The sequence below is a fragment of the Parambassis ranga genome, chromosome 16 (genome assembly GCF_900634625.1).
Source record: "Parambassis ranga chromosome 16, fParRan2.1, whole genome shotgun sequence".
In the NCBI taxonomy this organism is placed as follows: domain Eukaryota; kingdom Metazoa; phylum Chordata; class Actinopteri; family Ambassidae; genus Parambassis; species Parambassis ranga.
The window spans coordinates 21,519,704-21,535,090 of NC_041036.1; the positions used below are offsets into that span (position 1 = coordinate 21,519,704).

The following is a 15,387-nucleotide window of genomic DNA, read 5'->3' on the forward strand; positions in this document are numbered from 1 at the left end:
TGTGAAAACCTTTTTAAAAGAAGAGATCCACACAGAAACAATTAAAAACCAGGATTTTTATTGTAACTCAAACTAAGCCAAACAGAAGCTGAAAAGGTGCAAAACTGGGACTACAGAGGATAATCCAAATCAAAAGGAAGATGGGGGAAAGGCACAAGGAAACCAGTTTAAGTAGATGGTGTCAATGCACATTTGTATTTTTAATTTTTGTCTGCCCACATGAAAACCAAAGTGCTGTTGGTAGGTGATGATGTAACAATTATGTGACCCCAGAGCCCTGCTAATCCAAAGGAATCAGGAATCCAAAAAAGCATTCTGCTGGCTTGGTTCTGTGGCTCTGTGTCTGTGAGAAATATTTTATGTAGCAGTGACCTCCTAAAGTTCCTCTTTTTTAAAAATATGTGTGTGAACCACAGACCTTTAGGAATGGGAAACTGATCCATTTAGGAAACGGTACCAAAAATTAGGACCAGAGAAGAGGAAGCCGAAGCAGGACAAAACAATGACACTCACCAGCCACCTGTTAGGTACATCTTGTGCGTACACTACTTTTTCCTTTAAAACAGCCTCAATTTAGATTCAACAAGGTGTTGAAAACATTCCTCAGAGATTTTGGTCCATATTATTACATGACAGCATCACACAGTTGCTGCAGATTTAGCAGCTGCACACATTTAAAAGGTGCTCTACGGTATTGAGATCTGGTAACAGTGGAGTGCTGAACTCATTGTCATGTTCAGGAAACCAGTTTGAGATGATTTGTGCCTTGTGACATGGTGCATTATCCTGCTGGAAGTATCATAAGATGGTACGCTGTGGTCATAAAGGGATTGGACAGGTGTCCCTAATTACATGGCTGGTGAGTGTACGACTCAGAGCTACATTTGATGAGGAAAACTGAAATCCACGTGTTCATCCTTAAGGCTTGCAGCGTGTCTTTATAACATTTGTTTTTGACCGGGTGCTGGGAGGTGCTTATAGTGACACAAGAGTCGTCAGCAACACACTGTAGAAGGTTATCTACAAATGGTTCTTTGGTGAGTCCAGCACAAGTGGTTGGCTTCCCAGAAGGGAATAACAGTGATGTCCCCGTGCATTTTTAAAAAGGTCCAGAGATCCATAATTGGAGGCATTCAGAGCATTTGCACAAAAAAGTGCTACAAATCAACACAGCTGCTGCATTTTTGCCACAATGGCCATAAGCCACCCCTCATGATCTTCATTTAAAATGACTGAACATGTACCTGATATATAGATAACCGAGATCTGTGAAGTATTGATTGTAAGTGCAGGTGCAGCAGATGTTTTGTGTAAATTTAAGGCTTAATTTTAAAGCCAATAATAAGCAATACAATATCAGTGGATCTTAGTATTATTCTTACATTTAAGAATCTTTTAGTAGCATTCTTAACTGCATGTTACTTATAAATAAAACTTAACCTTGTTTGCTTTACAGGCTGCAAAAGATGTCAACGGGATCACATCACAGTGACTTAATGTTTCTGCAGTAAAGTTCTACTGGTGTCTGCACAGCTGCGGTGCTGCAGGTCCTGTTTCCTGTGATCATGAAGAGCTCTCTTCCATAGAGAGTACATTCAGCTGATCGCTGCTTGCTGGATGACATACAGTTGTCAAATCACTCCGGCCAGTTTCCAGTGCCAGTGCCAAACCGTGGTGACCTTCCAGTCAGGATAGGCTCCCATTGTAAGCTCTCGTTGGAATCTGTGAGGAAAGAGGCAGACCGAGTGCAGAGTTTAAACCAGAAGTGGGCAATTTAAATTTTTTTTTTTGCAGGGGCCACATAGACATAGACATAAAAAAAGCAGAGGGCCACATTCTTTTCATAAATAATAATATAAATTGGAGACCACTGACACAGTATCTACCTTTATAAATATGCTTTGTTACATTTTTATCATGGTCTTTTGCTGTCATTTACTCCTTACTCCATGTCTATCATGTGTGTTGGTTGTACGCTGAAACACACTCCCACACAGCAGCACAGATGCTGTAAGACATTTTTACAGAAGAAAACCATTAGAAATTAAAACTAATTTTAAAAACGATCAAATCCCAAAGTTCTGACAGTTGGGCAAGAACTATGCTTTTTAAGAACAGATGACAATAAACTATGTCAACTGCAGCACCGCAAGCATCTGGGAACTCCACGGCGCACTCAGATTATACCGGTACCGGTAACGCTGTGCTCAACAGCTGATGTTAGCTGCCTTTGTTTAATATTGGGCCAGGTCTGGCCCGCGGGCCGTACTTTTCCCAGGTCTGGTTTAAACACTGACTCTCCAGATTGATGAATACAGTAGTGCTGCAGAAAAGCATCCTAAATTGTAGCAGAAGTCCAGAAGAAAAGACAAACCCCATCACTCCAATTTGGACATTCTCACCTTGAAATAATAGTGGTGAGGATTCTCAAAATGGCTTTATCTTGCCAAACTGGCTTTTTTAGGATAACACTTGAAGTTTAACAAGCTTTCTCACAGGGGATTCTGAGACCTGAAACAATGGCAAGGACAAGCTGGCTAACCAGATAGGTGGGCATTAGGTTGAACAGCACAGTGTGGTCCAACAACTAACTGGATTACTGACTGGGGACAGAAGAAGCTTTGACTGTTAGTACTGGGAGTGAGATGATTTCCACTTTCTGTTGGAGCAGCACATTTCACATAATCACAACCGAAGCAAAAAGCCTGGTTCAGACAAGGAGGAGGCGACATTGCTGCCTTCATCAGTCTGTTCAAGTGAAGCTCCTATCAATGCTCCATAAAAATCAACCAGTCATCTTTTTTTGTGTAGACACATTATTTCGATTGAATGTTTCATTGACACATGTAGAACAAAGTTGTAAAATTTAAAATTTGGTCAAACTTTTAATAGAACATCTGACAATTCTGCTTGTTTTTGCAGGTTCTGTCTCTGGTGGTGTTCATAATACAGACACATTTAACAGGTGTTACATTTTTCGTATTTGTGAAAATTAGTTATGCAAGATGGTAAAAGACTAATTTTGCTTCTGAGGGTTAGTGTATAATGTGTGTTTGAACTTACTCATAGACTGCAGTTGCGATTCTCTTGTGTGGGTCACCACCTTCACCAGAGGCCACCTTGAAGATTTTTGTAGCCTCTGGGTCATCAGGACCTTCATACGATGACAGGAACCAAAATCTCATGACAACAAAGCAGAACTTTCTATCTGCACGAGAAACAGAAACATCAGAAGCCATCCTGCAGCACAGTTTACAGCAGCACACGTCAGTGTCATCTGACTGAATCTGACAGCACTCGAACATGGTAGTAGAGTGTTTAAAGTGAAAACTCACCCGATTTATCAAAGACGACAGTGATGTCTTCTGGCAGCACAAATATAATGTCCTCCATTTTAACAGCCAGCTGCTTCCTCTGAGCTGTGGTGAGGGACTTGCACTTCTCCTCCACATAATCCACAGTCTGTACGACAACAGAGACCATGTCTGCACTCAGCTGTGTTTATTCACGTTTTTAAAGATGCATGTTGTGCTTCATTACGGTTAAAAGTCACCATGCATTACCTCATGGGACACAATCCCCCTGAGCTCATGATATCTGCCACTGGACATCTTGCTAGAGACGTAGACCAAAGCCTGGGATGATGAGAGATAACACTGCCCGTTATTTCAGAGCCTGAATCCCTGTCAAACCCAAATCAGGATGAGTAAGCTCATTTTTAACCCAACATAATAACAACAGCATATGGTGTCACTGAGGTCAAACATCTGCACGTGATCCTGCTGATATCTGACGTCAGTGTTTTCATAAAACTGGAGAGGACATCAGACTGCCTGCTTCTACCAGAGGCTTTCACACAGACTGCATTATGAACTGAAGAAGAAAAGTTTTGGGGGCTTTACTCTATATTTACCTGCTTCACTCCTCTTTCAAACTCCACAGAGTTGACGTCTACCTCAAAACACAGATTGATTAAATACATTGTGATTTTACACTGGATCCATGTGACCGGGTCTGGGATACCGACCACGGAGATTCCTGGCTGATGGCCGCGGTTCCTCGGCGGTCCGTCCGTTCCAGGCTGCGAACTGAACAGCCTGTGTCTGTCACCGGCAAACCGCCGCCTGCACAGCCTCTGACCCGTCTCTGCGGTGAAAGGACGCGCAGGGCGCGCACCTACGCCCGCCCGCCGCCAGTGTACGGGCGGCGGCTTGCTGCGGGTCGAGGCGCGAATGCCGGCCGTGCACACGAGGCTGCCGAGCCCCCGTCCCACAGCGAAGCGGCCGATCCGCTGCATCGGAGCGCGGAGGACGCAGTGGTAACCTAACCTTACACAACTCACCCCATGTTGTACCCAGAATCCTTATGGCGAACACGACGTACACACGCACGTCTGCTGCGTTCAAGTGCGCTTGGGAATGTAGCAAAGCTCAGTAAATCTAAGGTCGAGAGCTTGGTTCTGCTCAAGGAGCGGGGGCAAGTGCGCATGTGCCGGTCAAAAACTCATCTGCGGTATTATATGGCCTGTTTATGTGGTATACATTTTACATTTTTAAAACCAGTTTAAGAGAAGGATGGCTTATTTATCAGTCGCGAAAAAAGAGCAAGTATTGAGTATTTAGCATTCATGCATAGAATATTTGCATTTTAGTCAGTTGAAAATAAAATATTTCAACATGGCAGCTGTCAACCAACACTGGTGCAGTTACACTTATCTAAAACCCAGTGAACACCTAAAGGCAGCATATGTGCTTTACTGACGACAGCCAGTAGAGGGAGGTAAATACCAATTTATTGTCTTGTGTCTTGCGTGCGTGCGTGCGCGTGTGTGTGTCATAAATCAGGCCTATGAGGAGCCAAAAGAAACTTGCGAGTATTATTAAACCAACAGAAGAAATCATTTTTAAAAAAGGTCAGTAAGCAGGTTTTCATGTTCGTCACACAGGCAGACAGGACCCGCTCTGTGTCCGGGCCAGCGGCTTCAGTCCGGGCTTTGTTTAGCGCAGGTGCCCAAAATGATTGTGCGAAAATGTGGAATTTGATCAGCAGACCAAAACATCATTAAATCCCCGCTGTTCTTGGTGATTGCAGGTCAGCGCCGCCGCGCGCGCTCTCTCTCTCTCTCTCTCTACGCGCTCACACGCACGCGGCAGACACCTGCGCGCGGCGCCGCCCACCTGAAGTTCTCCCAAACTAATTTTATTTATCAATAATTAGCCACACAGTGCTCGGTTATTTGAAATTACGCTCAGACACGGAAACCTTTCCGGGATGTATCACAGTAATTACATGTGTCAGTTGAGAATGCTTTTTACATCTGCCTGTCGAATGGAGGAGAATATTAACAGAGTCCACGCTGGATGGGATAATTGTTGGACAATCTGCAGATAAAGGAAGAGTTAGACTGCAGGCTGCACGGTGTGCCGGGGTAAGGGAACAGTGTGGTGACATTAGTGAACCTTAGCCCCCTAATAATGTGTCGCCTGCAGATATTTCTGTTTCATTATCTTGTGAATTGTCACCTATTTATCAGGTTTACAGATATATACTAACACAGGTTTCACAGGCCGTTTAATTGTTGTTGTGAGTTAGTATCCTAAAAAAGACATAATTGTAGGAAGGGTTAAATGGAAGCCAAGTTTGTGCTTATGGTTTGGGATTGAAGCGTATAAATTCTAAAATACAAATGTACAAAATCAAACATTAAATAACACTTATTATCAAGAGAACAAACATCACAAAACAGCCACACAAACAGGACAGCCGAGGGAAAATGTCTTCAAATTTGATTTAAATGATAAATTGGATAAAGCATGTTGAGGCCTGTGTGAGCTGCTGTGTGAACGTTGTGGGGAAAATGTTTAACAACGGGTGACACTTTGTGTTGCTGCATGAAGTCAAAAGGTTAAAACTGTATTTTCTATATGCTCTCCCAGATATGTCATTTCAGACAAGGTATGTTTAGAGTGGCATTAAGTTGCACAACCTTACAGTAAAATGGGATAATGTGTGTAAAACACAACACATCTACAGAAGCACAGCTCCTCCTGCTAAAATACAATAAGACCCAGGAGCACATATATTAATGATTTTAGCAAAACACAAGCCTTTAAAACAGGCTGAGGAATAAAATGTAAGAGCATTTTGTCTTTTAAACGTCCTGACCCCACGCTGTACTTATTATATTATTTATTATTATTATTATTATTATTATTATTTATTATTATAAATTATTTATTTTATTATTTATCATACATTGCATTTTTTCTGTTGTGCACATAAATCTCACTCCTATTTTTTAAAAAAGTGTTTTGAATGATGCTTATAAAAGGACAAAATGTCCATATTAAAAAGCAGTGTGGAAATGTCCCTCATGTAAAATATCACAAATGAAAGTAAACCATCCAAAATGAGCTCTGTTCTTCATTATTGTGTATCAGTGGCCTCAGCAGCCTGGACTCTTACTGTGTTGAACACCCCTTTAAAGTTGGAGACTCTTGTGTCAAAGGGTTCTAATGTCATGGTGGTGTGCTGAGCTTAGACGCCGCTGCCTGTGCCTGCACTCGGTCCTTTCCTCCATTGTGCCACTGAAAGGCAGTGTTGTCCGCACCTCAGCTGCTCCGTCACATCCTCTCGCAGAGGGAAGGAGATGTTGTACCGAACAGATGCCCAGAATGTGTGAGGCAGGTCACTGCTGGAGCAGAGATTACATATGGAACAATCTCACAGCTGTGAGACACAACATTTGAATGTGACAAATGCATATTAAAAGGAATATGATACAAAATCTCCCACAAGACGGCAAACAAAATAAAACAAAACTGGAGGAGGAGAAAGCAGAAATCATCCTCAGATTCACAACATCAATAACTATGCATTCAAATGTTAGTTATGCACACAGCACTTCAACAATTCATACAAGTGATCGTTGTAGTGTCAGCTGTCTCACATCCTATCTCACTGTTAATACTACATGCTGCACGCTGTGTGTTTTTCACAGGTTGTTCTTTACATTTCCTTCAGTACCTTCAGTGATGCGGGGATAATTGACTTGAAGCAGCGTATTCTTCTTCCTCTCTTCATTGTCTTCATTATCAGTTTTATCGAACAACTCGGCTAACTCTGTGCTGGAAGGGATCGGGTGTTAAATCTGAAAATATGTTGTTTTTGTAAATTTGAATTCAATCTGGGCTACAGGTATTGGATTTTGTGTGCGCTGGCAGTGAGCCACACACAATAGCAGGCACAGGTGTTGACCAGGGAGGAAAAAAGAGAAAGAACAGGGAAAGGCACACAGTGATTTGAATCATTGTAGAATGCATTTGGCATGTCTGCAGTGGAGCTTCAAATACAGGCACAAAAGTTTTCCAAAATTTATGTTTCTCATTCAATCTCATGTTTTTTCTTTTCTTTGCTGAGGCTTTGACAAAGTCTCAATTTCAAAATGCAGCGCTTGTTGATCAAGAGTACAGATATCTTTGACTTCAGCGTTGGATAATGAGAGAAATTAGCACAAATGCTCTAAGTAATAGTTCCTGTTTTTTATACTCACAAATTATTTTTCAACTTGTTTTTGTATCTGTGCATAAATTAAAAAAATCGGCTGAAATTTATTATTCATCTGAGATGTGATTAATATGCAAAATTATGCAAATTAAGATGCAATTAGGCTCCAATTCTCTAGTGGAATTTTCCATTATAATTTAATACAAAGTAACAGAGTAATTGGTGTCACGTGTAATTACGGTTACTCAAGTGCACTTTCAGGCATGCAAATGATTCGCTATATGTTGGTTATCCTATGCAAATGCACCATGTGGTGTTTTAGAGGAAAACAAAATGGGTGTGTATGATGGTTACCCAGTGGGACTGGAACAAGGTAAAGACACCCAGGTGTAGTTTTTTTTTTTTTGAAAACTTTTAGTGCTCAGATTATCACCAGGTTTAAGCCCTACAGTTACTTTTTGGATGAATGCTAGAGACCCGCACACTTTCATCCATCACCAATCAATGAAAGAAAGAAAACCTGGTTTCTGGATGTGACTTTGGGAAAGCAGTGGGTTTCAGCTGTGGAACTGTTGATTCAGTTGACACAGTAGTAAAAACCTCCTCCAGGCAGAGCCTCATTATAGCTCTGCCCTGTTTGATCAATGACACTGCAAATGTCACACAAACACTCCGTGCAGGACAATTTGCTGTGGCAAACTTTGCAGTTGGTGGCAGAGAGAAGAAAAGCAATTATGTAATTGATATCTACTTAGATAGAATGAAAGTCCTGTGTAATGCTGGGAGGGAAGAAAACGTCTCGCAGAGCAATTCCTTCTTGGGAGGCAAATTGATTTTAAATTGTTACATGCCTGGTTACATGTCCTGACATCTTGCTTTGCTCTCTCCTGTGCACAAATACACACATTCTCCCTGACGTTAAAACACACACACACAGATCCGCTTACTTGTATGCAGACACACACACCCTCTGCTATCTGTCTTGTTCATGATCAACGCACTGAACAAAGACATCCTCCTTCCTTGTGCTCCCCCCAACCCTCTCTCTCTCCTCCCTCTCTCTCTCTCTCCCTCTCTCTCTCCGCCTCCACTCTGTTTGCCTGCCTGCTTGCACAACTCTCTCAAAGAACATAATCCCTCAACAAAATGGAAACACAAAGGAAACTTGAGCTCAATCCTATAAACGCACGGACACAGCAGACAATGCCTCCTCCCACCCGTTCCCCCCATATCCCCGCCCCCCCCCCTGCCTCCCCACAGCCATAAATGCCCCCTGGCACAGATCAGGCTTTATCAAACCTCCCTCCCTTCCACCTCCTCCTCCTCCTACATCCATCCATCCATCCTTCCCTGACTGATTCGTACCCCACCACCACCTCTACTCTGCCCATCCTGCTCCGACTGCCAATGTCTCCCATACCTCCACACAGGCTGTTCCTGTGCAGCAGCAGGGTTGAAGGCTGTTTGATGATTTGGCTCCACATACATTTTTTCCACTTCTGACAGTTCTGTGATTTAAAAGACACCAGTGAAGCACCTACCTGTTCAGGATGTTTGTTGGAAAGTTTGAGTAAATTAGCCGTTGATCCCAGGATTTTGAAGGCACTGTTTGCAAAACACTAACTCTGCTTCATCTCCTTTGGTGTTGCCATACTGATGCAAGAATCCTATGTTAATCAGACCGTGTGTCCATCATCTGCTTCTTTTTGTTGATAAAATTCAAATCTCTGTAGTTGATGCTCAGCCATCATCCATTTTATCCCAAACAAACATTGATGTTACAGGAGCGTTTTACTTCCTGTCTGACAGCTTTTTTATGAATATATTACATTTGTCTCTGACTTTGGGGCTTTATTCTTTAAAGGACACCATCTACAGAGGTGTGTCCCACTTTAACAGTAAAGTTCACACCAAAAACTGTTGTAACATAATTTCCTGTTATGTGCTGCTGCTGTTGCATGGCAGTAGCAGGGCAGTTGATGTTGATGTGTAGTTGATGCAGGACATTTAGAAGTTTTCTTTCTCGCCGTTACAGGTCTGTTAATGGATTGTTCTGTGATTAGAGTCAATGATGTTCTCATAATAAAATATGCACTTTAAAATAGTGCACACTTCCTTTTTAACAGACAAGTGTATCTATAATGTAGTGGTCAAAAGTAAACACACAAATTTATATATACATTCATTTTACTAACGTTTTATCATGTGTTTGGTAAGATTAGCGTGTATATGACATAAATTAAGTTCAAATTAAATTTAGGGATCTTTGTCGTCATTCACATAAATGAACTTTCAGTAACATCCTGGCTGCTGAATCAGAATGGACCCCCCTTTTCAAGGTTTGGTCCCTCACTTGGCTCCTGTGTGAATTACCCTGACCACAGGAGGACCTTATTCACTGACTTCAACACGCAGACTTTAGGCCCCTGCTGCGTTGGCTCATGAAAATAAATATATTTTTCTTGTTTTTTTATGATGTTCTTGAGACAAAGCAGATAATCCATGGTGGTTTATGTTATTATGTTGATTATCTTGGCACTGGCCGGTAAAAACAATAACTTTTTACTTGCTCTGTACGGCCTAGAGTGTGATTTTAACACAGCACTTAGTTGTTGCATGCAGTGAGGATGTGAACTGAAGATGGTTTGTGGCTTTAACAATGTAGGTCAGTGTCAGTTTGCTTTGTCTTTGACTCAACTCTTTTTGTTATTGGAGTTTAACCTGGCTAGTACCCTAAGATCCAGCAGGTCCTGTATCCCCCTGAGAGTGATCCCTGCTTGCAGCCTAAGCAGTGCTGGAGCTGGAGGTGAGGTGGGTGAGGTTTGAGCTTCTCTAATCTGAGCTCTTGTGGGTGGGAGGAGCAGATAATGAGAAGACGAGTAGGGGTGGAGGAGCGGTGGTTGTTGTTTGGCACTAACACTGGGAATCTCTGTAACAGTGTGGTCTTCGGAGAACCACTTGCCACCCCCGTGTTCTCCTTCAGTTCCAGTCCTTGGGAAGTTGAGGCAGGCTCCCTCCCTTCTTAACACCCCCCTTCCACCCCCTTGCCTGCTGATTAAATCAACCCTATGCAGGTTAAAGCAAGATAAAAGAGGCAAAGTAGGCCGCCTTCACTCGCTGTCACAGGAAGAGGAAGTGCCCTGGTGTCTTCACCTGTGCTTGGTGCTGCTGCTACAACCCGTTGCACAGCTGGAAATGAGACGTGTTAGATCAGAGAGCGTAAAGCTCACATGTCGCGCTTCCTGCCACTATGACTGCATCAAGTGACCGTCTGAGACTGAGGAGCAGAGAACACACAGAGAGCAGCTCATGCCTGCCTTAACTGAAATCAACTGCTTTTAGGAAGAGCCACTAAGTCTGCGTTTTATACATACACATCCAACAGCATGCGTTCATCTAGATTACAAAGTTGCTTCAAATTTTGTCTCCTACACATCTCAATAATTAACTAAACTGAGCCTTAATTAATTTAAAAAATTAAGGAGGAGGAAAACAAGTTTGTATTATAATATATATTTCCCCACATTCAACATGCCAATCCTGCAAAACATCAGAGATCTGGAATGGCGAGTCCTTCTCTATAAATTCTATAAATGTCTGGTCTCTTTTCATGGATTACTGTCATTTGCCATCCACTATTGTGAGCGCCTGCCAGGCTGGCTTGCCATTTCTGGGCCTGCGTTTCCAACCTTGATATATTTGCCAAATGAATATTTGAAGCTGTAATTAAATTTATCCCACCTCTACACCTTCTGTAAGACGGCCACCTTGCACATTTCTCACATGCCATATTTCAGCTATTTTTTGTGTGAAAAAAATGAAGGCACCAGCTTGTTGCCATTTTTTAATGATTTGGAATGAGGATATTTTTACTGGAATAAATCTGATTTCAGGACATTCATAATGGTCCTGCTTACGTATTCAGACATAAATACACATGGTGTGATGAGCCTTCAGAGCTGTCTCTGGCTTCATAAACAAACTTCATAAAATGTCAGTAAATATGGCAAACAAAATTATAACACATTTATGCATTAAGCAAAAAAAAAAATCAGGAGCTGCTTCCTACAAGTATTTTCAGAGCAATGCAAATGTGCCCATGTAAGGAACTTCTCATTAACAAATAAACATGTCTGCCGTGGAAGAATGACTTGAATTTCAAAGATAAATCCTGTTTATGTAGCAATGTGCACTTTAGACTAGAAGAAAGGTGATGTTTTATTAAAAGGCAACATGCATGAGGACACTCCTTGTTCCGCTTGGGACACAGGGTTGTGATGCATGCAAGAAACAAACAAAGCTTTTGATTAATTCATGATCAGCAACAATGTCACTTCAGCTGTTTTTTTTTTGATGACTTTTTCACCTCATACACAGATTTATGAATAAACTAAATGATTTGGGTTTTATATACCAAATGTTCTGCTTGTTTTTAGCACCAAATCCATGATTTTTTGGACACAGTTGTTTTGTAACTGAGGTGTGCCGTCACCACCCTCCCTTTGCATCCTGTTAGTTACACTTTAAAGGAGCCCACTCCTGATAATTAAAATCTCCAAGACTCCCAATAATTACCACTGGTTCGCCCGCACTTTGAATTGCACTTGTGGTGACATAATTCATTAGTGTTTGTCCAAAGAAGTGATTTAGAGTCTTTAAAGTGCTCCTCCATGCAGAATAACTATTAAAGCAGCCATATGCACATATGCTCGCAGCGTTAAACGGTTTGTTGAAGTCAGTCAGGGTACAAGGCATGATAAACATAAATTATGACTAATACACTGCACCAGTGGCTCTTATGAAAATAAAAAAATACTGACACAGGGAAACCACTTCTCTGGCACCGCAGCCCCCCCCCCCCCCCCCACAGCCAGCTTCATCTGTGTGTGCTGAAGCGAGGATGTAGAGAAGTACAACACAAATGGCTCGGGCATCACCTTGAATATTCACATGGGTAAGCTAATTGTTTATGCTTGGGCAAACCATTGTCATTACCTGGCTTTACTTCTGAGCTCTGTCGAAGCGAAGCCCCTTTTGTTGTGCCTTTACCACTGAAGTAAACAGCATATTATTTTACTAATAAAGGTTACTTCTTTTGGTGTTAACAGCCTGTGATTACTGAGACTTTTTTTGACAAACACCCTCGATGAGGAGTGTGTCTGATGAAAGGCAAAAGAAAAAGGATTTTACCACCTAACAGCTGGTGCAAACACGCAACATTCCACTGACACTTTTACACCAATCTTACCACTTTGAGCCTGTTATTAGTGCAAAGTTCTAATTTATATATGACTATCACAAAACACATAACTCTTTTTTCATTTTCATAGTAGCAGCATTTTGCAAAATAATTATTGAATTAATTTATTTGATCAAAAGATTTTCAAATAAAATACTTGTTTTAAAAAAAGGTCAATATTCTTAAAACAGATGTTTTCTTTTTCCTATTAAGTATTTATTATCAATTTTGTAACAATATTGTAGTGTTGTCCCTTCTATTAAGTTATATAAACCACAACAGTTACTAAATGAACCATAAATAATCATTAGTGTTGACTGTCTGTATCTTGCCCAACAAACTATAGCTCAGCACGGCTTTCATTATCACCATTGTTGACCCATCTTTCTGCCCCTTGAACTGTGAAAGCCGCCACTTCATTGCGAATGTGGCCTGATATATTACCATACCTCCTGCATTCATCACTTTGTTTTCCCTTTGTGTTCGTCCTTTTTTTTAAGAGAACTGCAGGAATTATTAGCGGCTTAGCACTGAGAGGTCTCTAAGTAGCTCTCGGGCTGTAAGCCCCTCTCCCAAGTCATGGCCAACAGCACTCTGAGCCCCCGGGCCCATTCTGTGATAATGTACATGTCAGCAGGGACATGCAATGATCCCTCACTTCTCCATGCTAAATGATCATTTTCTTTCTTACACTCTGTCTTTCATTCAAGCAAATCCACTCCCCTAAAAAACCCTCCGAAAATATTAACACGCCGTCAAACAATAGTCTTCAGAAAGCATGAATCAGCAGATGATTGCCATTTCCATGCACACAACAGGGGATTGTATTGAGGCTGTGTGTGTGTACATGTTTAGGTGGGTGGAGGGGAACCTCTGTTAACATCAACACTCACATCCAGCAAAATTCCAAACCCCCAGCATCAGTACAGAGCTTATGATCTGTGGGAAAACCAAGGCGAGCTGTTGTGCAGCAGAGCACCTCGCCCGAGTCTCCAGACGCCCTGATTTGGGAACGCCGTGAAATCCGTGGCACCTCTCCTGGCTTCCTGGCTGAACGGTTGCCATATCTTGTGATGGACTGAGGCAGGAGAGAGTGAAGCAGCCAGGGATGAATACGGCTTAATCTTTACCCAGGCCACATGTGTGTGCATGATAACATGGTTGCTTTCTTCCTGTGCAGGGTTATTCTCCGCCAGCTGCCAGGTTAGCTGCCTCACACAGCCATGTTTTGCTGCGATATTTGCCCGCTGTAAAAAGAACTATTGCACCTAAGGTGGGGGCTAATGCATGTTTTTGGAATTGGTGGTAATTCCTGACACATTTCGAGAGACAGATAGGATGTCTTATAGCAAATGACAATATATGTAAAGACATGTAGCTTCACCCCCCCCCCCTCCTTTTTTTAGTTCCTAATATTTTATTTGTGAGGAGCCTCCCTGCACTAGGAGGATAGGGGTTATTTTTATAATTAAATGGCAGCATTGAGCATTGTGAGTAAAAGCAACTAGATGTGAAGGAAAAATACCTAAACACACATTTAAAGTGGGACTGCAGACATCACAAGTAAGATCGTGTTGTAACATAACATTACACCTGCTTTACTGTACTGAATAAATGACTGGATGTGTCCACATTTAAATGGTTACTATTTTTTTCTGATTGTGACTTTTTTCATGTGTGTGTGTGTGTGTGTGTGTGTGTGTGAATGGGTACTGCATGCAGATGCTCTTTTCTCCATACATCTACAGTACATCCGTAAATACCCTCCTTTCTCTGCGTCTTGGGTAAACTTTCTCCTCCTGCACTCATCTGCACGGCTGCACGAAGCCCATTTATTATGATTGCATTACCATAAATGATTTTATAACATCTGCTTGTCAATAATTATCCTACAAATTCCTGTGGCCTCTGACCTGTGCTCTGAATGAACCCCAGGTGTAAGGCACTGTCTGGCTAATGAGTCGCTCCACGTTAGCACATTGTCTCCACGTCACTGCACACAGCCACTTCAATTAGAGCCTGGCACACTCCTTAATATTAGCCCAAAATTGAGGAATCATGCTAATTGAAAATGTTGTATTCAAGGAGTGATTGGTTATAAGCAAATGGTGAGGATATCTGATCTAACAGGAAGGATACACATATTGCAGACTTTCTGTAGTTTCAGACATGTAATCATAACCATGATACTAACAGAAGGAGGAAAAAAGGAAGATAAAGCAAAAGAGCCCTAAAACACACAATACTTAATGTAGGCTCATCAGACATTTGTTACATGGTTTGTATATGTTTTATACTTTACATGCCAAGCATCCCACAGAACACAGCAGGAATCACAAAACACATGCTTTCATTTTGTTTAGAAATGTGAAATATGCAGGCCTATTTATTATTTGGATTTATACTGGTTTATAAGGCCCTGCAGAGTTTTTTTGTTGCCACCTTGTACATGCATGTTTTTTATGATTTAAATAGCACACAGTGATTGACTGCATAGAATATGATAGCAGTTATATTGTAAAGTATTATAAAAATTGTAAATACCATTAATGGAGTTATATAAAATTCCATAGGGCCAAAATTTACAAATATAAATAATATGTCTAAATAATAAGATTAGAATTATTTTTAATCAAAACCAC

General features: G+C 41.5%; 1 protein-coding gene across 2 annotated transcripts; it reads right to left on the minus strand.

Annotated features, from left to right (window-relative positions):
- Nucleotides 1–41: 41 nt before the first annotated feature.
- On the minus strand, nt 42–4,359 carry LOC114448567 (m-AAA protease-interacting protein 1, mitochondrial). 2 transcript variants are annotated; one of them, XM_028425590.1, is made up of 5 exons: nt 4,028–4,359; nt 3,564–3,635; nt 3,336–3,462; nt 3,064–3,208; nt 42–1,722 (listed from the first exon to the last, which is right to left on the minus strand). In XM_028425590.1, the coding sequence occupies exons 1-5, from the start codon at nt 4,295–4,297 to the stop codon at nt 1,632–1,634; spliced, it is 705 nt and encodes a 234-aa protein (XP_028281391.1). In that variant the 5' UTR covers nt 4,298–4,359; the 3' UTR covers nt 42–1,631. The 2 variants fall into 2 exon arrangements, with proteins under 2 accessions (XP_028281391.1, XP_028281390.1); XM_028425589.1 differs by having other exon boundaries at nt 3,914–4,359.
- Nucleotides 4,360–15,387: the final 11,028 nt, after the last annotated feature.